Raw genomic sequence first — 23,628 nt, forward strand, 5'->3', positions numbered from 1 at the left:
TGCATCGTGCCAGGTGAACTATATGTTCGCAGCCGGATTCGATCCGGGGAGGTTCCCACCTCCTAGCAATTCGCACCAATGTAACACTAGGCAGAGAGTACTCAGTTGGGAGATGCCAGGGGAGCTGATCCCTCACATGGTCTGCAAAACATGCGTGAGGTTTACTACACCCATGCGCGTCTATCAGTTATCAAGTTTATTTAGCCACGTGCAGCAAGTGGTTATCAAGCTCGTGGGTTCTGAGATTTGCTGGGCGGTGGTGAACGCTGAGGGGGGTTTGGCGGCTTCGGACTTGGCGTTGGCGTTGGCGGCCTCGGACTTGGCGTTGGCGGCCTTGGCTTTAGCGGCGGTGCTGGTGGCCTCGGTGACGGTGGCAGCGATAGAGACTTCGGGTCGGGGCATTCCTGAGAAGTAGATCTGTAGCGGCAGATATGCACTCTGAGAGTGTCCAGGCTGACCCAAGATCCGCCGTACACGACGAGGTTATAGTTGGTCAAATTGGCTAGACTGCCAGGTACAGGTGCGGCCAGGAAGTTAAGGAAAGGATCTCTGACGAAGAATTTAGGGTTGTCGTCCTGTGGCGGTGAAAGCAGCGGGATGTGGTATGTTGGAAGAATGACGCAAACGTTGTTTGGTGATGGCGACGACGATGGTGGGACATCAACAATGGACATCTGTATTGACATCGACGACTGACATTTGTATTGATGAGGCTTGATAAGGAACCAAACACAAGTAACTGACTAACCAGAGATCTGAAGATGCGGCCGAGCAAAACCAAACGAACAGGCAGTAGCAGTTGCAGTAGTAGCAGCAGTAGCAGCAGTAGTAGCAGCACTTCTACTTGAGGCAATTCCCTGATATGAAGAGTGGTGGCGGACCGGGTCCTGCCGTATTCCGGTGCTGCTATGCAAATGCTTGACAGATTGCTCAACGGAACGGAGAAACGACACTGGGACGACCCCATCCTCCCCACCCACCTCAGACGCATAGACCTCGTGGACATTCACTGCGTTCGCATATGGCCTTTTGAGCTCTGCATCACCATTTTTGTTGACTCGTACAGCGATGTACAGGTTCCTGGCTATGGTGAGGTTCCTGTACGATGGCAACCAGTCGGGGGTAACCCGAAGGTAGATTCCTTCCGACGTCATGTAGGTGGCGGGCAGAGTGAAGCTGCGGACAGTGCCCACCGGCAGCTCGGTGGAATTGAGTTGTCCTCCGCCTTCCGCGGGGGTGGCCCAGCCCATGAAGGCCAACTCAGCGGCGTTGGGGCAGGCGTTTGCTAGCCCCATAGCGGTTGAATTATCGGTATACTCGAATCCATCCTTGTATGAGTGCCTCAGACCTGTGGGGCGAAGGCATGCATGCATGTGTCTGCCCATTGATAATACCCTGTCTTGCAATCTGCAGTTGTGGTGTGTGGCACTTGTGCAAACTTGGTACATGCATGCTTCGACAATATGTTAACATGGTATACACTACACGCTAACTCACCAAAATTATGAAGGGTCTCTTGCATGACGGTCCCCCAGCGGTACACGCTTTTGTCCACATTCAACAGCCAGGACTCCCGTACCGTGCGTTCAGTGTTTCCAAGCTGCGCGGCGCCCAGGAAACCACAATTCAAGGCGCCCGGCAGCAAGAAGGTCCTTTGGGTGAAGTCTGAAAACGCCGTCTCACCCAGCAGCGTCTTCGCTTTGGCATTGGCCTCGGCGGAAACATTGAACGGATCGCATTCTATAGCCGCTCCATTTCGGCAGGTGGCATTAATAACGATCGCCGTGAACGCTGTGGTGTTCAGGTTGAACCTGCCGTGTGAGCACTGCGTGTATTTTTGTGCGATACCGCCGCTACCGTCCCCTTGCGGTCCCAAATAGATATTCCGCACTTCGTTCACGCTCATTGTAGGGGGTAAGCCGCAGCTCGTATAGTCCGTAATCACTACTAGCAGCCGTTGATTGATGATGGCGCCCTTGTCGGGAAATAAGAGCTGTGGCATCGCCGATAAGACGATGGTTTTCGTGCCCGGAACCGGTTCACAGGTGCCCAGCCGTACATTCATGTAGCATGTCTGTACGAACACGGGGACACGGCGAGGAGTTTATGTTTTCAATGGGGACTGTAATTGAATGGATAAGCTAATGATAATTAAGCCCGGGATGAGCGAGTGTGAATGCAGTAGTGCTTCCAAAACACGAAGCAAACCATACAGCTTTATTACTTCATAACCTTCCTTTTTTTCCGAACAACAGGATTGAATAGTTATACATACACACATACACACATACACACATACACACATACACACATACACACATACACACATACACACATACACACATACACACATACACACATACACACATACACACATACACACATACACACATACACACATACACACATACACACATACACACATACACACATACACACATACACACATACACACATACACACATACACACATACACACATACACACATACACACATACACACATACACACATACACACATACACACATACACACATACACACATACACACATACACACATACACACATACACAACACATACATACACACAATTGCACACACATGCACACATACATACACATACACAAATACACAACACATACATACACACACATGCACACATACATACACATACACGGCCCCCGGCTCTCGCGGCCCACAGTGTAATCGAAGTCATACACATACACACATACATACACATACAAACACATTTCCGTGGTCGAGACATTTAAAGCTGATGGGCTAGCTGATGCTGGCTGAGTGGCTGTTGGAAGTACATACGCGCACGCAGCTACCCAGGAGTATGACTGCTACCGAGCGCTGGTTGCTGGTTGCTGGTTGCTGGTGCGGCCAGAACATGCCCCCGATGATCCCGCAGGATCTCTTATATCTGCGCACCCCCCAGCTGGGGCTATTGGGGCTTTTGCTGAGGACCGCAAGTGCCGGCACCAGCCTGCTCCTTATCCTGTTTGGTTGGCTGGTAATGGCATAATATGTGGTTGTATTTCTTATTGTAGGGATAGATGTGCTGCACCCTAGGTCAGCGTCGTGCGTGCAATTTCACACAGGTAAATACGCGTTGCATGCGTTAGAGAATAACAGCTATTAGGACTAGTAGCTGCCGCGCGTAACGTACGGCACACGCAGAATGAATGTGTAGGCGCTAAAACGTAGCGATGAGGACCTCGAGCAAGGAGTCGGCATGGTGGCGTATGACTATGGCTTATAGCACTACGGCAAGTTAGGTTACCCTTAAGGTTCGGGATTATTCTAAGTAATTCTGTATTAGTACGGTGGCTACTGCAACACACAAAGCGCGCCAAACATAGTGACACGTAGGCAGCATGCCGTTATCAACTGACTATGAAAGGGACAATAGTAGCAGTGATAATAATAATAATATTAATATTAATTATTATTAATAATATTAATTAATTAATATATTAATTATATTAAATATATTAATATATATTATAATAATATATAATAATAATAATAATTAATAATAATTTAATATAATATTATTTTAATTAATTTAATATATTAATTAATTAGGGTTTTTATATAATAATTAATATTATTATAATAATTATGATTATAATTATAATTATAATTAATAAACATTGACAATATAATAATCATGATCATATGAATACATTATTATATTAATAGTAATAATAGTAATAATAGTAATAAATAAAAAGGCAACAGATGCGAGGCGGTGGAGTACTCACGATGGTCACAAGCGCTCCACGGGTCACAGGCTGCCCACTGTCGTCCGTCGTGGGGGGTTTATAGCCCAGCGCAATGGGTACACTGTCGCCGTCGCTCTTTATGATGATGTACTGGTCTTCCTTTTGGTGGGTAATCAACAATGTGAGCTCCCCTGTCACATCCACTGCTTTTGGTGCGGTGACACCGCCAACGGCTGCACCAGGCGGGGGCGGCCTGCGGGCATCCGCCGCTTTCGATTGCTTTGGTGACGGTAGGGGGTTCTTCCTGGGAGGCGGTGGCAGGGCGGCCTCCAAGGAGTCCAGGGAGGGACACTCCCGCGGGGAATCACGGTAGCGGCAGAAGTGCACTCTGAGGACATCCGTACCGACCCAAGATCCGCCGTACAGGACCAGTTTATAATCGGTCAGAACGACTTGGCTGCGGGGTGCCGCCGAATTGATGAAGCTGATTTTGCGATCCGTGTACGGGTACCTCGAGGCGTCATTGTCCTGTGGGGGATGTGATTGGGTGCATTGCATGGTAGGTTACCAAAACGGCGAGTTAGGCGAGAGGCCGCGAGTTAGTTGTTTTTAGTTGTGGCTGGATGCATGCATATGGCGGCATGCACGGCGGCATGACATGCCGGGCATGTACGGAAAGCGGTTGAGCATCGTCACACCCATTTACGTAGCAGCAGGGGTCGAGCGCGCGAAATGTGGGGGAATCAAGGAAAACGCCCGGGCCGACAGGTGGAAACGGATCCTTCCCCTTCACGCACAGCACCTAACGCACCGCACTTATTATTTGGAAGGAAAGATACTTGATGGACCAGTTGATACTTGTGAACTGTAAGCTAGCTGCTCAATGATAGCCATTGCTCTAGTATCTTCTATGCACGTGCACTATGCACCCTATACTAAACATGGATCGTTTCTTCTATTATAATATATATATAGGACATGTCACTGTACACTACACTGTACACTACACTCCGTGGAACGGACCTATCCTAGGGTCCCACCTACCCGCTTAGTAATCACTTAGTGGCTTCCTTATACCAACTACGGCGGTAACAGCTTCATATGTCACAGCTCTACTAACTGCCTAACACACGAAGTAACTGAAATATCCTTTTTCTTATCTCACAGAACTATGCAGGAAAGCCAGGGAGGGGAAGAGAAGGATGGGGAATAATGGTACTGGAGGGAGTCAAGCTGCAGCATGTAACTGCTGTGCCTCCCTCGGTCGTACACATATACGTCTACAAGATTGTACGATTGAACCAATCCGTCCAGATCACGTTTAAGTGAGTTGGAGCGGATAGGAGCTTCACGCATGCATGCATGCACCCGTATTTGATATGGTGCCTCTCATCATCATAATTATTATTATCATTTTTATTTTACTATTATTATTATTATTGTTGTTATTAATATTATTATTATTATTATTATTTAATTTATCATATTATTATTATTATTATTATATTATTATTATTGTTTCTACTATTACTATTTTTATATTATAACCATTGTTATTATTAGAAAGCAAGTAACTTACCATGGTCGCGTTGACCTCGTGGACATTGACCGCGTTTGCGTACGGCGCTGCCAGAAGCGCATCACCGCCCTTGTTGACTCGTACGGCGATGTACAGGTTCTTGGCACCGGTGCGGTTGCTGTACGTCGGCAACCAGTCGGGGACAACCCTAACGAAGTGTCCGTCCGACGTCAGGTAGGTGGCGGGCAGGTTGAAGCTGCGGACCGTGCCCACTGGCAGCGTGTTTGCGTCGACTTGGCCTCCGCCTTTCACTGGCGATGTCCAGCCCAGGTAGGCTAGCTCGGGGGCGTTGGGGCAGACGTCTTTGCGGCCCGAGGGGCTTGAACCGTCCTCGAACTCATGTCCGCCTTGCCATGAGTGCCACAGACCTGCGTCGGGGTGGGCGGGCGCACGCGCATGTGTGTGTGTGTGTGTGCGTGTGTATGCCTTGCGTGCTGATGACGTCAGAAGTTAATAAAACAGCCTAAGAATAGTTAGTCCGCGCACACACACACACACACACACACACACACACACACACACACAGCAGCAGCAGCAGTGGGGCGGTGACACGGCATCCATCCATCCAGTGCCCTGGCAATTACCGCCTCAAGCATGCACCCCCAAGAGCAGAACCCCATGCAACTCAATATCACTCTTAAGTTTCTCATACATCAGATTATTGCCAGATGAAGCAAAAAAGCGGCCCGCCGTGGCTGGCATACAAAATGCCGAGCTAATGCTAGGAGTGCTATCTATAGGAGGCAAATGTTAGCACGAGGAGCCCTCTGGGTCATCCATCTGACAACGTCCACCCCTCGTTTTCTTATGTCGTTCAGTTACACTGTTTGCTAGCTTCCACGCAGCCATCCATTCGCTCCTTTCCTCCGTCTTGCACCCTACTTACTGCCTTCCCCCCACTAGTCGAATTAATTCATTCGCGCCTCACCGAAGTTGTGAAGCGTCAGCTCCAGGGTTGCCGACCAGCGCTCCAAACTGCCCAACAACGTCCGCAGCACAATCTGCCGCCCCGGCACTGCTGCCCAGTCTCCGCGACAGAATTCATTCACCCCCGGCGGAAGAACATAGACGTAATGACTAAAGTCCGACAGGAATGCGTCTTCACCAAGGATGTCCTTGGCACCGCTGCTCCCGTCCTTAATGAACCTCAACACGGGGCATGTAGAGAATGACGGCCCCGGCTCATTGCTGCTGCAGTTGGCGGTCACTGTGATTGCCTTGAACGCCGTGATGTTGAGCTTGCCGTACGAGCACTGCAAGTACTTTTGTGTGATGCCGCTGCCTAGGCCCACAGGGCTAGGCTTGCCCATGAAGATGTTCCGTGCCCCGAATTCTGATAGAGCGGCTGGTGCACGGCAGGCAGAGTAGTCCATGATAATGACGAGCAGCCGCTGCTTGTAAATGATGTCGCTGTTGGCGCCCGGCAAGAGCACAGGCCTCGCCGACAAGATGGTGGTGCTCGAAGCCGAAGCTGGGTTGCAGACACCAAGTTCGTCCACGTGGCATGACTGCGGGTGGAATGAATGAATGGAGGGAGAGAGACATGAAATTGGCTTGAGTTAGTGTAGGATTGTAGTAGGGAGTTTGAAATCGATGCGGCAAACACATACACGCACACAAATACATACACACAAACACATACACACATACACACATACCTGATGCGCATTTGTACGCCAGGCTAAACCTATTACTACACGCACTTCGTTTGTTACAATTATACGCACACATATAAAACATGAAAAGGATAATAATAATAATAATAATGTTATGAGCAAGTATTAAGTTGGAAGGAAGCTTAAGGCAGCAGAGCAGCCACTTACTATCGCTACCACAGCTCCAGGCATCACGGCCTGGCCCAGGTCGTCCGTGGCGGGCGGCTTATATCCGGGAGCGATGGGTGTCATGGAGCCGTCGCCTGTGCGGATGGCCCATTGTTTGTCGCTGTTCTCCGAATCGGTGTTCATGAACACCAGCTCGCCCAGGATGTCCGTGGCTCCGCTGGTTGCTGTGACTTCGGAAGATTGTGCATCGTCAGAGGGCAACTCCCCAGCTGGGGGGGGAGCTTCTCCAAAGGACGAGTCATTATTGAACTCGTCGAGGTAAGCCTCCTTGTCGCTGTTATCTCCCGCCTGCTGGCTGAGTCCTGTATGGCGGTGTATGTATGTATGTATGTATGTATGTATGTATGTAAGGTCTCAGATTGTTATAATGAAGTAAGTTGCCGCCCACTGCTGCAGTGGGAGCCGTACATCAGATCACACGGAACTGGATCCGGGGCTGGGTCCGATTTCCCTTCTCTTGCCATTGATATGATGAGAAATGTTTGTGTGATTGGCTAGTCTATACACACACCGCGCCTGGGGCCATGGGCGGGCTCTACAGCCCTGCAAGGCTTGTGTTGGTGAGGCAATCTTTACAATTGTACACTCACAAGTGATTGGTGAACATGTATGCTTGTATGTGTAGACATGTGAGCTCGTGACAGGCAGTAGACATGTGAGCTCGTGATGGGCATATGCATGGATGGAAGTGTATAGAGAGGCATGCACATATGTATGCACACATAGACAGGCGAGACAGGCATACATGCTCACATAGACGGATGAGACAGCTGTGATAGCATGTGTAGGCAGGTTGGACAGGGACATCCTACAATCCATTGACACCAGCATATGGCCCGGCATACGGTCGAGGAGCACTTGTAAACACGGGTTACCGTGTCTGTTACCCCTCGGTACAATATTACCCCGGCCCCTTTGTTACCACTCGCGATCGGTAAGGGGTTATCCCTACCCCGGGGTTAGGTTACCCACCTCTCTTCGTACATAGCCACATGGGTAACCACTTACCCCTAACCCTAACCCCTGGAATATGCTTCAGGGGGGCTTACCCCTCGTTTTATGCCATAGGGGTGTATATTTATGATCCGATAGATGTTCCTATAAGCATACAAGCATACATACATACATACATACCTCCCGAAGCTCTCAAGATCAAAAGGAGTAGTGATAGCACCAGCTGCTGGTGCCGCCTCATTTTGTTCTTCTTCAAAGTATTATGCAGCAGCGGCTCGCACGCGGAAGGACGTGGTAGATATACATAGATGTAGTCCCTGTCCTGGCGTTACAAATAAAATTGGGTTTTGTATTCTCAGCAGATCCTTGATTGCAAGCAGCAGGCGGGGCAGCAGATGGACATTATATATTACATATTTTTGCGAACTGCTGCCAGCTGAAAACAAAGCAATCACACCAGCAGCAACCGCGCGATACCCAAGCAAGCAACACATTATTATTGTAACAACATCTAACACACATCAATGTAGTATAGTTCCAGGAATTACCACTTACTACCTGAGCAAATTGCGCACTTGTGAATGTCGTCTTTCATCACGTCGCGATTGATATATACATCTAATTGATTTGTTCGCGAGAGCGGTTACCGATGAGAGGTTAATTATCTGAGATGATAATCTTTTGGTATATTAGTCTCTACTGCAGTGCACGGCCAGCTGGCCCGATGGCTCTACTCTTCGGGAGTCTGGAGCCCACTGTAACAACCACACACATACATCTATCTCGTCACTTTTTAATAAGTGCGTGGAAACTGCCGCTGGTTCGACGCGCGCGCGCGCAGCAGCAGCCTTTAGAACACATGTGTTCTGTACAGTGACTCTTCGATGGCAGTTCTTTTGATCATATCATATGTATTTGTTTGTACAAACAGCGACGCACGCACGCCTGTCTGTTGCTCTGCTTAACGGTGCCTCCTCCTAGCTAGGGCCGAGTCGCAGGTAGCTAGGGCGCCGCTTGAGAGGCAGATCCCAATCGCCAAGAGAGTTAGGTAGATACAATGCAGCTGCATATCGATTGCAAAGCGACAGCGAAGATATTCATTTGCGTGCTTAACGAAGCCATGGTAACCGCAATCCGCGATCCTCTGGCGATCCTTATTACACCGCACGCAGCAGATGTTCTATGTGGCGTGGGCCTAGCTAATGCTGATTTGTTAAATTTGCCATGTTTAGCGTGTGAACAAACTCGCTAAGCAAACCTTTAAGCAGCTAAATTCGGTTACGGAAGTCGCCGAGACCAAAGTGTTGGGACGTGTCCAGATATGGTCGTGGCGTTTCGTGACGATTTAGGATAGCTCGACAGAAAGGGTTCCTATTGGGGCGAGTTGGATCCCAAAGAATATTGGGGTCGGGCGCCCTTCGGCGAGTTGGTAGGACCTGCTGTTGATTTGTCTGACTATTTTAAACGACACATCGTTTCCTATTTTTTATCCAAAAAACAGCTATGTGTAATCCTAACCCTAACCCTAACTCCACTCGGTCACGTAATAACCGGCAACCCCGCCGGCGGATAGGCGGATAGGCGGATAGGCTCCATCATCAGCTACGTAGAGGGCCGTTCCACTGGCGCATCCATGGGCGATTTCTGCGGTCTTTTTGCCGAAACTGTTGGTGTAGATGATGGTAATAGACTTTGTGTGTGTCACTTGAATTCAGGCTTGGACACGGCCAGCGACGAAGTTGCCGGATGGAAACGGAATTTTCCGTAAAATTTATTATTATCCCGAACTAAAGAACGTCAGAACAATAATGTCCCCAAGGGCCATACGTCAAATGTTGTACCTCGACAACGCTTTTTATTATGCGGGCGTGCATTTATTATACATTACGTTTATTACATTTGCTGCACTTAATAATAAGTAAGAGCTTTTTCCAATTGCATTGAATTGGATTGGATAGACATGCCGCGCGAGAGAACACTCTTTCACAAATCGTTCAAACTCGCCAGACGCGTCTTCCAATGCCCTGTTGGGTTCTAATACTCGGAATACGGAGTTAAGGAGTCAATGTACCTTGCTTGGAGGAGGCAAGGCGGCAAGATAGCATACCACTTTCCTTTCAAGGCGTTTTCAAGCACGAGGTTTCCCAAATTTCTGCAGACCAATGACCCAACTGTGCGAATAGGAGCAAAGACAGTGTTGCGTTCTGCTGTCAGGTGGGCTGGATTGGTTCCCTAAACTACTCGAGCGCGGACGGCAATGGCAAGCTAATTTAGTCAATTTCCCTAAGGTTCCCTAAATTTCCCTAATAGGGAATTATTAAACGTGCGTCAACGAATGGAAAGGCCCTCGCCTAGCCTCCTGCGAGCTGCCAAACGTCCCCATCCAGCAGCCCGCCGGCGTTGGTCATACAATTTCTGTTACTCTACTTTCCATCGCCAGAAAGTGACTTGCAGCGCACTGATGATGATACGACCTGCAGACTGTTATATCGCCAGGTTTGAACTAGCAGCCGCAACGCAACGCAGCAGACACAGCTGTGCACACCAGCGGAGTCGCAGCCCGGGGATCCTTACATTCGCAATTTCACATATCTTTTGTCGCGTATATGCATAAGAACCTTGACCCTGTCACACTGATCCGATTTGTCGTTCACTGTTCACAGGCCCAAGTCCGCCTCAATCCAAACTTCCTCCGCTTGCATTCACTTAACTTCTCAGCACCCTACCTACCAACCTTAGGGTGTACTAGCCACGGATGCGACACCGCGTAAAAAGCAACACGCATAGGCAACGGCATAATAAGTTATGCCAAAGCAACAACACGCAGACTAAGTGGAGAAACCGGTGGAAAGCCCACACGATCCATGACAAGGAGTGACGTGACGGCGTGCGAAGCTAGTAGGTGGTGGTCAGGAAAAGACGAAGATGGTGGTGGTGGTGGTCAGGAAAAGACGAAGAAGGAAACCCCCCGTTAGCAGACCACCATGTCATGCAGCACGTCATGTCATTCGCTGTCCGAAGTCCGAAAATTTTGCCGCCCGACGGGATAATTCTTCTAGTTGTCCATTACTGGACGATGATCTTGCCCACCATGCCGGCACCCTGGTGCGGCTCGCAGTAGTAGCCGTACTCGCCCGGCGTGTCCAGCTTCACGCTGTACTTCTCCCCGGGGGCGTTCAGGAGGTCGTCGCGCGAGATGGCATCAGCGTTCACACCGGCCTGCGGGCAGGGAGATGGTGAGCGGAAATGAGATCACTCAGATTAGTCAGGGGCTTGTGGTCATCAGGATTTCGTCCAAGATACAAGAATCAGAGGGACGCGTTGGACGCGTCATGGCCCATACTGCGTGCGTTACAAAGACATAACGGGAATCTTGCTTTGCACCAGCAAATCGAACTATCAACGAATCGTAGGCTAGAGCAGCTTTCACCTACCGGGACAGCATCCTCGTCGAAGACGACATTGTGGGGGAAGCCAGCGTTGTTGACGAAGTCGACGGTCTCACCAGCCTTGATAGTCAGGGTCGCCGGCTCGAAAGCCAGGGCACCGGAATCGGCGCCGAGCTTGACGGTGGCGGCATTGGCGGACAGAGCCACGGCCAGGGAGGCGATGGAGACACCGGCGACGGAGGCGACGCGGCTGACGGCAGCCTTCAGCGAGGCAACCGGGCGCACAGCGCCAGCACGGGAGACAGGAGCACGAAGCGTAGCCTTCATTGCGATGAAAAGATGAGAATGGATTAATACGCTGTGACCAGGTGTGAATATAGATGGTAATGACAGCCTGTTTATAGAAACAAACGAGTACGATGGATGATAAGATTCCACAGGGCCCATGAAGCCGTAGCACGAACATGGACAGCATAAGATTGGCCAGAGACATTGAGGATGGATAAATAGAGATGATTGGAAGACTTATATATTTGTTTACGTATGCAGGTTGGCTTCGTTACATTCAAGATGATCATACTGTGTTCCAACTGAAGTGCTTTAAGTAGTGACCTTGCAGATATATAAAAAGTTTTCACTTTGAATTAATTACACAACGTAGATTCCTCCCAGGTTGCCTGCTCCGATCGTCATGCGGATTACCAGTCCGGACAGCCGAGGGATATCTATCCAGTCAAGAGCTGTCCTTGCATGTGCCAGCCGGTCAATTATATTGTGATGTGTCACAACATGTTTTTATTTTGCCATGGCTGTACGCGTCGGGGGGCGTTGCTGTGGATATGACCGTTCACCTGACAACGGTAGCCTGCGAACCTTGACGCAAAGGATTGAAACATGATAAACCCCTTATCCCGGTTGAATTGCGGCATGCCCTGATATGCTTCGGAATCGGATCGGCTCTACACATGGGTAACAAGGCGCTGCCTCGGAATCGCAATGACCTTTGTCCTTCTTGGAGAGCGTTGTAGGTCTGGCCGTTATGTGTCATAGAAGGTCTGCCTTGGCAAGGGCTTCTTGCTATTGTACCTCTTCGACAGCATCAAAGGTTATGGTCCGTCCTTCGTTACATGTGCATCCTGAACATGGTACACGACTAGCTTGCAGTTAGGAAACCCCAAGACAAGACACAGTACAGGTGCGTCCGCACAATGCTGATGACGTCAGGAAAAAACCATCGCACCACCCGTTAGCTCTCGTCCCCCACGCTTCGAATGCAACGAATGTTGTCAGCCATGTTGAACAAATGAGGTAAGACTAAACCGGATGGTCACAGCAGCAGTAGCAACAGCAGCAACAATGACCAGCAGTAGCAACACTGAACGACACTGGAGTGTTCATCCTCCATACAAAATATCTCCGTCTAATCACCTAGAGGACCGGCTCACCCAGCCACATCTGGCTCCCTCTCACCTCTCCACGCGTTCCGAAATCCCGGATCCCTACTCCCGTATACGTACCCCAACCTTTACATGTATATTCATCCTTTCCCTGTCGCCTTGCGAGCTTTCTAAAGCGATACGAACCCCGCAAAGTAAAAAGTTATGCCAGACGGCGGCTTATGCGTCACCCTAAGCCTAACCCTTCGGAGCAATAAAAAAGGCATTCCGAACCCCCACGTGGTGGCACGCGCCCCCTTGGTCGCGGTTCGCCGCTGCTGCCAAGTACGGGACACGTCGGCACCGCCAATGCCAATGTCCCCCGAACTGGCGTCGGCCCCCCAAAGCTCCCGAGGAAACCACCACAGTGGGGAAGCTCTTCAAGGGCGCCAGAGGTCCTGTGTCTGAGACTCCGGATCCATATCTCTACGCCGATTTCCACCAGGTCCCTAGGGGGGGAAAAGAGACACGGAGACACCGCCCCGGCTGCCGCCGGGGGTTGGAACCCAACCCCAAAGGCTTCTTGGGGTTCTCTTACATTTATCCTAGCTCCGCCGTCTCCTTAAAACCCTTTTCGCCCCGTGCACCTACATCCTACGTGCATCCTCACCCCACCAACATCCTTTCGCCACGCTGCGTCCGTACGTCTGTCTGTCTGTCTGTGTACCTTGCCGACTATCCCTTGACAAACAGATTAAGTTAAGGACATTTGCTAATAGCAAGTCAGGCAGCGGGGGCCCCTCCGTCGACACACACAAATCCCAGTTGCATAGACCAGACAGCCAGTCAATCGCATGGTTCCAACGTCTACAGCAGGAAGGTCTCTGCCTGGTTACCCCCAAGACCCCACAACCCTTCCTCCCTCAGACGAAACGAACAAACGACTGTGCACGTGACAGCCCCCCAAGGCGTCCAACCAACCCAACTACCAACTGAAACCCCAACAGTAACGCCGGGGCCAGAGGTATCCGGAGTTCCGTTTTGCACACACACACACACACACCGGCTTCCCATGTCAACACTTACACACACATACATACATGCATACACACAAAGACATACACACAAAGACATACCGCCATCCCGAGCCCATCGGTGGCCCAATCCACGTCGTCTTCTCTCTAAGCCCTACACACCTAAGCACCTCACCGGAGCCCACTCCACGGCCCCCCCCATCATGGTGCCGCATTCCCGTTCCCATCTCCCCCTCCCCAAAAAACCGTTTCCTCGCCATTAGAGCAGGTTGTGAGAACAACAACAGCTGACAGAGTTGTTGCCACAGTTGCCGCAGTGGGTGACCAAATGAACCCACGGGAAAAAGGGCCCCCCCAGGTTCCCTCCCTGGCGCCCTGCCTGCCCGCCTCCCTGCCTGGCGAGGACATGCGGAGAGAAACAACAGGGCAGACAGACAGACAGACAGACAGGAGGGGGAGGCGGGGAAGAGGACACTACGAAGCGGAGCGTCTCAACACACATACGCACACGCGCGTCTACACACGTATAAAACACGCAATGCGTTCAGAAACGCTCCCCGAAGTTGACAAGTAATGTCCCCGAGCCCGCGTTGCAGTCCCGGGCATATTCGAAGCGGCATGCGCCCAGAGCCTTAATGCCTACGCCGTACGACATGCCGCGCCCTGGCTTGCGGTAGTACTCGGTGGGGTTGCCCATCAACTCCCGGCCACTGCCCAGGTCACTGCCGTACTCCACAAAGCCGTACGCGGTGCCCGGCAGCTTGAAGTTCTTCAACGGCACACGCACCTGGCGGTGGTGGGCGGGGGGCCCGGAGGACGCGGAGAGAGGGGGGGCAACGCGCGCAGATGAATGCAGGAATGGCCTGATAGGTGGAGGATTGGATGATCGTATTCGTGCCAAAAGTGTAGGGGTTTTCGCGGGAGGTTGAGGACCCGCGCGCGGTCGTTTTGAAAACATCGATCTGCTAGGTTAGGAGAAAAACCGTCGAAAACCAGAAACTACAGCAAAAATATTGTTATGGAAAGGGTAAACAAATGCTTTTGGCACAGAAGTCAAGGTTTTACTCCTGTTTCACTTAGAAATCGAAGATACATCTTCACCTGAGTAAAAGTATAAATTTAAATGCTAGTCTTCCGCCCCAAACTAAAAACTGAAACAGAAATTGCGCTGGTACGCCACCCTACCTCCGTCGCGAGCTCCAAAAATCGCTTCGCCGCGCCAATCTCGCCGTGACTGTAGCCACGAACGCTGTAGGGCCCGCCCAGCGAAAAGTAGTCGTACGCCCCTAGCTCGCCTAACGCATTTCCAGCCTTGGCATGCAGTACGACAGTGTACGGCGCCTTGCGCTCCTTCCACAATTGTTCCATGGTGAGTTTCGGCAAGAAGGGCGCCTCCATGAACTTGGTGTACGAGGCGGTTGCACGGTTATAGATGCCGCCGGACAGTCCAATCGTACGGCCGCCAGGTAGGCGAATGGAGGGATTCAAACCTTGATCCACCTGAAGTTGCGGTGTAGCGGCAATAACCCAGGAAAGGTGGCAACATGAAGGGGACCAGGTTTGTATGTATGTATGTATGTATGTATGTATGTATGTATGTATGTATGTATGTATGTATGTATGTATGTACGTATGTATGTATGTATGTATGTATGAGAGGGCGAAGTGGGGGAAGGAACACACCGAAACGATTTAGGGGATGCACGGGCGGGGAAATCAAGGGTAGGCTGGAAGCGCGTTTACGACTTTATATAGTTAGAATGCGGACGGACGGAGGGTGAGAGCGAAGACCGGACATCGGCGTGAGGGTCGGGTCGGGAGATGGGCGGGACGGTCGATGTCGAGGGAAATGTGGGAGGGCCAAGGGCACACTTGCGATATGTGAGGAATAACGGTGAAGCCCCGCCCCCCTGCCATGAGGGGGGAGCTCAGGGGCCCTTTACACAGTTGCCGGCGACAGGTCAGGTAGACATAACACACACACACACACAAAAAAAAAAAAAACACGCGGAATGCCCACACCTAGGCACAACGGGCCCCGCCACCAAAATAGCCCAAGACAAGAAAATATCCACGGTCTTTAGAAACGAATAAACGCTAACCGGGCTCCTACGGTTCTACATAGGCTGTTGCGTGGGAATGTAAGACGGCTCAGCAATTTCTTTTTAATAATCGACAGTAGATCACACCCCAGCTGCCAGAACGCAGCTTGGGGGCATTACTTTCAGATTTTCAGTACGATGTAAAAAAAAGCCATCATAGCCGTCACCACAGCCACATCGTGTTATTACGTAGGAGCTCCGTCTGAAACGAACGGCTGGAATCTCCAGCACCGCAATCCTGCTGCCCCATCGTGGCCATCATCATGGACGCGATCCAGATGAACACTGCAGCGCTTTTTCCTTACTATTTCTTAACACATAACACATAAGGTCCTGAGTGGACAGAGCCCGCCAGCCCCGAGTCCTCCCTCCGACTGAAAAATCAAGATTTGCAAGAAAAAACCTGAAATAACAACCCGACCAGGGTTTCGATCCCCCGCCCGGAGCGGCTCAGATTCGTTTTTCACAGCAGGGCGCCCGGAGGCGCCTCAGATTTTCAGTACGAATAAAAATGTTTTGGTATAAATCGTCACAGCCGCCTGCATCTTCCCTTCCCTGGACTGCCGTCACGACGATGGGCTTTTCTAAACGCAGCAAAAGGCCCCCCCAGTAATCTCCAACACCGAATTCACCACCCGACCGGGAACCCGCTTACCGCTTACCGGGGGCCGTATCCCCGCACACACCTTTTTTCCCCATTTTAATCCCCAATTACATACATATACATGCATATACATACATATACATACATATACATGCACATACATGCATATACAAATATAAACATAGCACAACAAACATGCGCACACCCTCAAACTCACGTACCTGGAAAGCCATCCTCGTGCCAAGCTGGTTACCGTTGATAAATCGTACATCGTCCAGAACGAAAAAGCCCTGGTACGACAAACTGAGATCGCGACCGTTGCCCGACACCGTGGTCGGCGGCCCGTTATCCGCGTAGTATCCCCGCTGCACCTTGGTCCCCTTGGCCACCACCTGCCCGTTCTCGTCTAGAGCGCTCACCAACTGCAGCATCAGAGCGTGCTCAACCTGGCAGTAACAGCAATAACAGCGGCAGCAGCAGCGACGAGGGGTTGTCAGGAGGAGCGCGGGTGCTCCTTGTGTGTATGTGTGTATGTGTGTGTATGTGTGTGTATGTGTGTGTATGTGTGTGTATGTGTGTGTATGTGTGTGTATGTGTGTGTATGTGTGTGTATGTATGTGTGTGTATGTGTGTATGCGCGGCGGCGTTGTGTGTATGTATGTGTGTGTATGCGTTGCGGCCCGGGGGACAAGGAGGAAAGACAGTCCAATCCACAACGCGCTAATGTGACGTTGTGCCGCCGTGGCACAGCTTTTCGTTCAGTGAGTAGCGCGAACAACGCTTTTAAGAAACAGAAGACAAGACCTGACGGCTCAGTGTTGTCTTGACAGCAGATCAACCGCAGTTGCCGAGTCGCAGCTGGGTGCTTTGCTCAGAATTTTCAGTACGATGTAAAAACATCATAGCCGTCTTGTCATGTTTCCTGGGACCCGGGAAGGCGGGGCTTTGGATGTGTGTGTGTGTGTGTGAGAGTGTGTGTGTGTGTGTGGGGGGGGGGTGGCGGGAAGAGAGGAAGAAGGAGGAGGAGGTTGCGGACTGGGAAAGGTCGGCAAGACAGTTCAAAACCACGAGGGGTGGTCAAGGGCATTCCGAACATCCATAATGGGAGGAGAGGAAAGGGGGGCGGGGGACCTTGTCAGCCGCAGGCGTGGCAGCAATGGCGCGACCCACTAAACACTAGCAGCACAACACAACGCAAAAGCTGACGGAAGGATAAATACCTCTGGTAAAGTAAGACGGCTCAGCAATTTCTTTTATAAAAATCGACAGCAGATCCACCAGCTGCCAGATCGCAGCTTGGGGGCATTACTTTCAGATTTTCAGTACGATGTAAAAAAAGCCATCATAGCCGTCTTGCTACGGAGCAAAAGCTTTCTGATTCTAGCACAGCAAAAGCAAACAACACACGAAACCCACACGCACTGATTGAGAAGGTCCATCCCCCCACCCTCCGCTGCGTACGCCAAAACCTTCTCTCCCCCCCCATGTCACACCTTGTTGTCCTGTCCGGTGATCTCGCTGGTCCACCCCTTGAGTCCAAACCTGTCCACAAACACGGGCGGCACCTCCGCCTCCCCACCCGGAGTGAAGATGGTGGAGGTCTTGCGTGTGTTGAACAACTGAGGGCCCGGGGGCGGGAGGGGGCCGGGAGGGGGGGGCGGGAGGGGGGGCGGGAGGGGGGGCGGGAGGGGGGAGAGAAAGACGAACCACGAGCGAGTGAGCGGGGTGGGCGTGGGTTGAGGACGCGGGAGGAGGGGTAAGAGAGAAAAATACGGGTGCGGAAACGAAGGGAGAGGCTTTTTTACTATTTAAAGCGTTTCAAGGGTTTTTCCTCCTCCTTCTGACCAAAAGTGCGGAAGAGACGGACGACGTCCAGAGGCTGGCGGTGGTGGGATTGGCGTAAAAATAAATAAAGCGCGTGGTAGCGCAATCTGTAGACGCGCGTGCATAGATCAAAACCCTCCAAACACACACACGCACACACACAGGCACGCACACACTCTCACCTGCAGGTTGCGTGTGGTGTGTGGCTTGTAGAAGGGCTCGCTGTACGAGAAGGTGAATCCCAGGTCCGCGGAGGGGTTCCTCCAGTCGGAGGCGGACAGCGACAACGTGGCGGACTCGGAGTTCCCGAACAGGTTCTCCCGGGTCACCTCCACAGAGCCCCCCGGGATGAGGGACTGACGGGTCAGGGAGGGGAGCCCGTTCTTCAGCTGGAACGACCAGTCCAGGTCAAGCTGTGGAGGGTAAATAGGGGGGCGGGTGGGGGGTCGGGGGAGGGGAGTAAGACGAACCACGAACGAGTAATGAAGCTGCTGCCAAGGAAAGAGTGTACAAGTGGGGGGGGGGAGAGGAAGAGGGGGAGGGTGGCTGCAATGCGCAATGGGGAAGCGAGAAGGGGTGGTGGTGGTGGTGGTAGAAGTGAAGCGGTGGAAAGGTGTGTGGGGCCCCGAAAACGGGCTTATGTAGTGCGTGTGTGTGTGGTGGGGGGGGTGGGGGTGTATGGGGTGGGGGTGAGAGAGAGTAGGCAACGTAGGTGTGGTTAAGATGAAGCCACCTTGCAACCCATGACCCGCGCAACCTTCCACACCATCTCCCTCCATGCCTCGACTCACACCCCTCCCTCCCTCCCTCCCTTCACGGCCCGCCCGCCCCTCCCTCCCTCCACGCCTTTCCTCCACCTCACCTCCATGCTCTTGGGCTGCACCTCCTCGCATCGGATCTTGACATTGATCTTGTTGACGTCCTGCGGGTCCTGTTCGGGCTCTATGTTGATGTCCTCCAGCAGCCCGCACGAGAAGATGGAGTTCATGGCGTCGTAGCCGTCCTCAACGTGGTAATGGTTGCCCTTCTGTGGGGCAGAAGAGCAATAAGGAGGAGAGGAGGAGGGGAAAGACGAACCACGAACGAGTGAAGGTGCTGCCAAGGGGAGGGGAGGAGAGGGGGAGGGGGAGGAGGAGAGAGGGAGGGGTGGGGGAGGAGAGGGGGAGAAGAGGGGGAGGGGTGGGGAGGAGGAGTTTAAGCTGCCCCCTTGCAACACAATTTGGTCCATCGTGCGTTCTCCTGTTGTTAGCCCCTCCGGCCTGCCCCCTTGCGTCCCCCCCCCTCCCGCTCTTTCCCCCCCCTCCTCCACGCGCACCAAAGCCCCTCAATAAGCCCCGCCAACCCATCCAGCTGCTAAGGCTCGTTTACTATATTCTCTTCCGAAACACACACACACACACACACACGCACATACACGCATACACACATGCGGCCATGTACACGCACATACATACACACATACTGCCTCTCACCTGGAATCCCGACGCCTCAATGACCTTCTCCGCCTTCACTATCCGCCCCTCGTCATGGACACTGTACTCCAGCTCCGAATCCCCGGTCAGCTTCGGTCGTACAAATCGTACACTGACATTGTCGACCTTGGCTTCCGTGACGTTGGCTCGCAGGATGCCGTCCTCCATGCCGTCGAAGAAACCCACGTAGCAGAACGGTAGCCCCCGGGACTGGTACCTGGGGGGGGGGGGGAAAGGTGGTCGGTTGAGGTCGGTTGGGGTTTGGTTGGAGTTTGGTTGGGTTTATATGCCATCATGTGTTGCCTGGCCATCGCCGGGGAACTGAAGGGAGGTGCTCTGGGACGGGAAACGGAAAAAAACGCCTTTCCGAATCAAACACGTAAGGCCGCATGACGACGACAACGACGACGACAAGGTGAAAAACACCTCCCTAGAAAACACATACCCGCTTTATCCCCCCTTCCCGAGGCACCATCACACACACCCCCGACCGGCCCCCCCCACACACACACGGGCCCCTGGCACACCCACCACTGCTCGATGCGATTCCGGACCTTGTCCATCACCGCAATATCAACCATGTACGGCTGCGGCGGGAGACATTCCGTACAGATGCGCTCCATCTCCTCCGCCGGCATTAACGAAGCGCCCTTGATGTCGATGGCGTTGATGCCGCGGAACTTGTGCGGCGTGAAGCGGTACACCACCCGTTGGTGGTTGGACACGTCATCAACGAATTCCGTACGGATCTCAACCTCCGCGATGTAGTCCTCGTATTGACTACGTAAGGACGGTATATAAGCGAATGCCCCGAAGGTTAATTAATAGTTTTAATTTATTTAATTAATAATTTTATTTTTAATTTCTAATTACATTACTTTTAATTTCATATTATTTTAATTTTTCTAATTCATATTACAGGAGCTACGGGAACATCATGATGGTGCAAGAGGAACTGCTAGGAACTGCCGACATACGTCGAAGGCAAGGCACCTTCGCAAACTTAATAATCGCAGTCCAAAAAGAAAGAACCACCATGACGCAACGTGCAGTTGTTACTCCCACACACATATAGTCTATCTTCCTCAGCTGAACTACTAGTGAGATCCGTCCCCCTTTCTTTGGACAGGAGAAGACTAGGACTATTATTATGGGGGTGCCCCGGGAGAAGGAAATATATTACGAGCCCTGGCCAAAATGCCCTGACTTTCCACTCTGAACGGCTGCGTGCCGGTTTTTTTTATCAGGGCTGGTTTCTCTCACCATGGCTACCAAAATAGGCTACTGCTGCGACTGCTATTGCTACTGCAGCACCCGCATCTCCTGCATGCTAATCCTAGGGGTACCATCCCCACCCCCACCACCACAACAACAGCGAAGCTATTACAGCTGGGGGGGTGTCCCTACGCCCCGATGCCGCCCTTACAGGAGGACCACCCCCCTCCCCCCTGACCGGCTGCTAACACAGCCACATGCGCCCAGAGGGTGTGACGCCATTACCCATGCACGTCATGTTTATTAAAGCGGATTGCCCTGCTACCCGCTACAGCTCGTAGCTACCTACTGCTACAACCGCTGGGCTACCGCCACTTCGGTCCATTTGTAGCACCCGCTCCCTCCCCGAAATACTCGCCTAACACCCCCCCCCACACACACAGCCTCCCTCCCCCTACCGCACGCACACGCATAACCCCCGAGCTGTCCGTCCAGCCGGCGCACAACACGCAGGCGCACACAGGAAATGGAAAAGGACACGCTGCCCGGTACACCCATTCTCCCTAACAGACCACCACACCAACCAAATCACTTTCTGTTAGAATAGAATCTGTCCTCCTTTTCAAGTGGACTTACTGGGGTACAGGGTTACTGGAATGGACAATTGGCAATTGTCATATTCCGAACCACCGTATCGGGTTAGGGAAGATAAAAAAAGAAGAATCAGTTCTTTCACCCTTCGGAGAAACCCCTCAAGCCCTCGGGGGCGGTCAATCCCGCCCCCGCAACCTTCTCCCCTTGCGCCGCCTCGCCCTCTGCAATATGCTAATGTGCTAACTTAGCCCGGGAATGGGCCAAATTGGAGGAAGGAGGAAGGGGGAGCGTTCCCTCTCCCTTCCCCCTCGGTGCGCGAAATCCTCCACGCTTTATCCTCTAAGCCCGGCTCCGCATGTCATCAGGCGAGCCCCGCTGTGCCACGCACATACATACATACACAGCACACACACATGCTTAGCTAACTAACTACCTACCTGCACTCGCTCACATAACTCCTGGCACCGCCGCCACCACCGCAGCTGCGGCTGCTGCTGCCGCCTCACTCGCTGCCTCCCCCCTCCGCCCCTCCCAGCACACACTGCCAACCACCCGGGGGCTGCAGCTGTCCGCATTCTCACACACTGCCGCTGCTGCTGCCGCCCCCAGGCGGGGAGTAGCCATGGCGCCACCTCCCTCCTTCCTCCCCTCCTCTCTCCCTCCCATCAACACACTCACATTTCCAGCTTGCGGCGGTCGTCCAGGAGGTCCTGCTTCTCGAAGATGTGCCCCTCCTGAACCGTGAGCAGGTCCTTGAGCTCGGACTAGGGGAGAGGAGGGAAGGAGTAGTGGGGGGAGGGGGGAAGTGAAGGGGGGGCGGAATGGGGGGCGGAATGGGGGAAGACGAACCACGAGCGAGGAGGAATGCGGGAGAAGAGGGGAAGACGAGCCACGAGCGGGGAGAGGGGGGAGAGGGAAGGGTGGGGGAAAAGAGATCAAGTGAATCCCGACGAGAACAAGAGTGCCAAATGGAGCAGCTTATAGCGGTTATAGCCAGGAAGCAGCCCCCAGCTCCATGGCTATTAGAGCCGCAGCAAGGGAAACCAGCCCGGAACCGGAATCACAGACACAACCACCCGCCCATCACCCCAGGTCACGTCCAAAATGTGGCAGAGCTCCGCAATGGCAAAGGACGAGACGGAGCAAAGCTTGATGTGTTGGCAGCAGCGTACCTCGGTAGGCAGGTTGCCGACCTCTGGCCAGCCCTCGATTACGATTTCCACGCAGCGGTTGGTCCCAGTGCGCTCGCCTGGCTTGTGCTCCAGATCCTCAGTATCCGTAATGAGATCTTTCCAATTGCGTCCTTTTTTGCTGTCTGTTTCTTTGCCCTCGGCGCTTGCTGCGAGGTCAAACAGTGGAATTGCCCATCCGCCGTCTGGCTGTCCATTTCCGCTGTCAGGACCGCCACCGCCACCACCACCACCTCCTCCACCTCGCCCTGATCCACTGCCTCCAAAGCCGCCAAAGTTTGGCACAAGCGCAAACGCGGATAGAGCAGATGGGATACCGAAGATACTGAGCCTGCCGATGGGAGCAGGCTGACTAAATGTCGACCCAGAGCAATTGCTACTGCTAGAGCATTCCTGATCAGTTTGGTTGACTTGGGGTTGTGCGGCTTGCACGCGGACGGATAGCGGACGACTTGCGACGCGAGGTGTCGGCCGCGCAGCCAGCCGGCCTGGGCACGTCGCCGTCCTCCCCAACATGCTTATCGCAGATCCCCTATGCAGCAATTGTTTCGCCTATAGCTGCATGAGTAAGGAGCGATTTTGCCCGATTCGTCAGCCGCCGCCTGTTCGGAGCTTCGCGCGATAATGCGAGTCACAGGAAGCTCTGAGGCGTAATAACACGTGCAAAGCCGTTACAAATGAGCATGATCTACTGCTTGCCTGCTGTGTCTGCACAA

At 52.4% G+C, this 23,628-nt stretch overlaps 3 protein-coding genes across 3 annotated transcripts; all 3 read right to left on the reverse strand.

The window, feature by feature from the left end:
* Positions 1-224: 224 nt before the first annotated feature.
* Positions 225-4,293, reverse strand: vmp36 (metalloproteinase, extracellular matrix glycoprotein VMP36; the record flags this gene model as incomplete). The annotated part of the gene is made up of 5 exons (XM_002946890.1): positions 225-549; positions 949-1,348; positions 1,498-2,074; positions 2,670-2,686; positions 3,750-4,293. The coding sequence occupies 5 exons, from the start codon at positions 4,291-4,293 to the stop codon at positions 225-227; spliced, it is 1,863 nt and encodes a 620-aa protein (XP_002946936.1).
* A 6,373-nt stretch (positions 4,294-10,666) lies between these two features.
* VOLCADRAFT_79339 (uncharacterized protein) lies at positions 10,667-11,859 on the reverse strand. Its single transcript, XM_002946891.1, has 2 exons — positions 11,547-11,859; positions 10,667-11,331 (listed from the first exon to the last, which is right to left on the reverse strand). Exons 1-2 carry the CDS (start codon positions 11,826-11,828, stop codon positions 11,179-11,181), a joined length of 435 nt encoding a protein of 144 aa, XP_002946937.1. The 5' UTR covers positions 11,829-11,859; the 3' UTR covers positions 10,667-11,178.
* A 2,313-nt stretch (positions 11,860-14,172) lies between these two features.
* On the reverse strand, positions 14,173-23,428 carry VOLCADRAFT_103183 (uncharacterized protein; the record flags this gene model as incomplete). Its single annotated transcript, XM_002946892.1, has 11 exons — positions 14,173-14,698; positions 15,097-15,411; positions 16,839-17,063; positions 18,111-18,236; positions 18,624-18,854; positions 19,304-19,468; positions 19,519-19,536; positions 19,914-20,130; positions 20,445-20,693; positions 22,401-22,486; positions 22,895-23,428. The coding sequence occupies 11 exons, from the start codon at positions 23,426-23,428 to the stop codon at positions 14,456-14,458; spliced, it is 2,409 nt and encodes an 802-aa protein (XP_002946938.1). The 3' UTR covers positions 14,173-14,455.
* Between the last annotated feature and the right edge of the window lie 200 nt (positions 23,429-23,628).

Source organism: Volvox carteri, assembly GCF_000143455.1.
Source record: "Volvox carteri f. nagariensis unplaced genomic scaffold VOLCAscaffold_4, whole genome shotgun sequence".
Classification (NCBI taxonomy): domain Eukaryota; kingdom Viridiplantae; phylum Chlorophyta; class Chlorophyceae; order Chlamydomonadales; family Volvocaceae; genus Volvox; species Volvox carteri.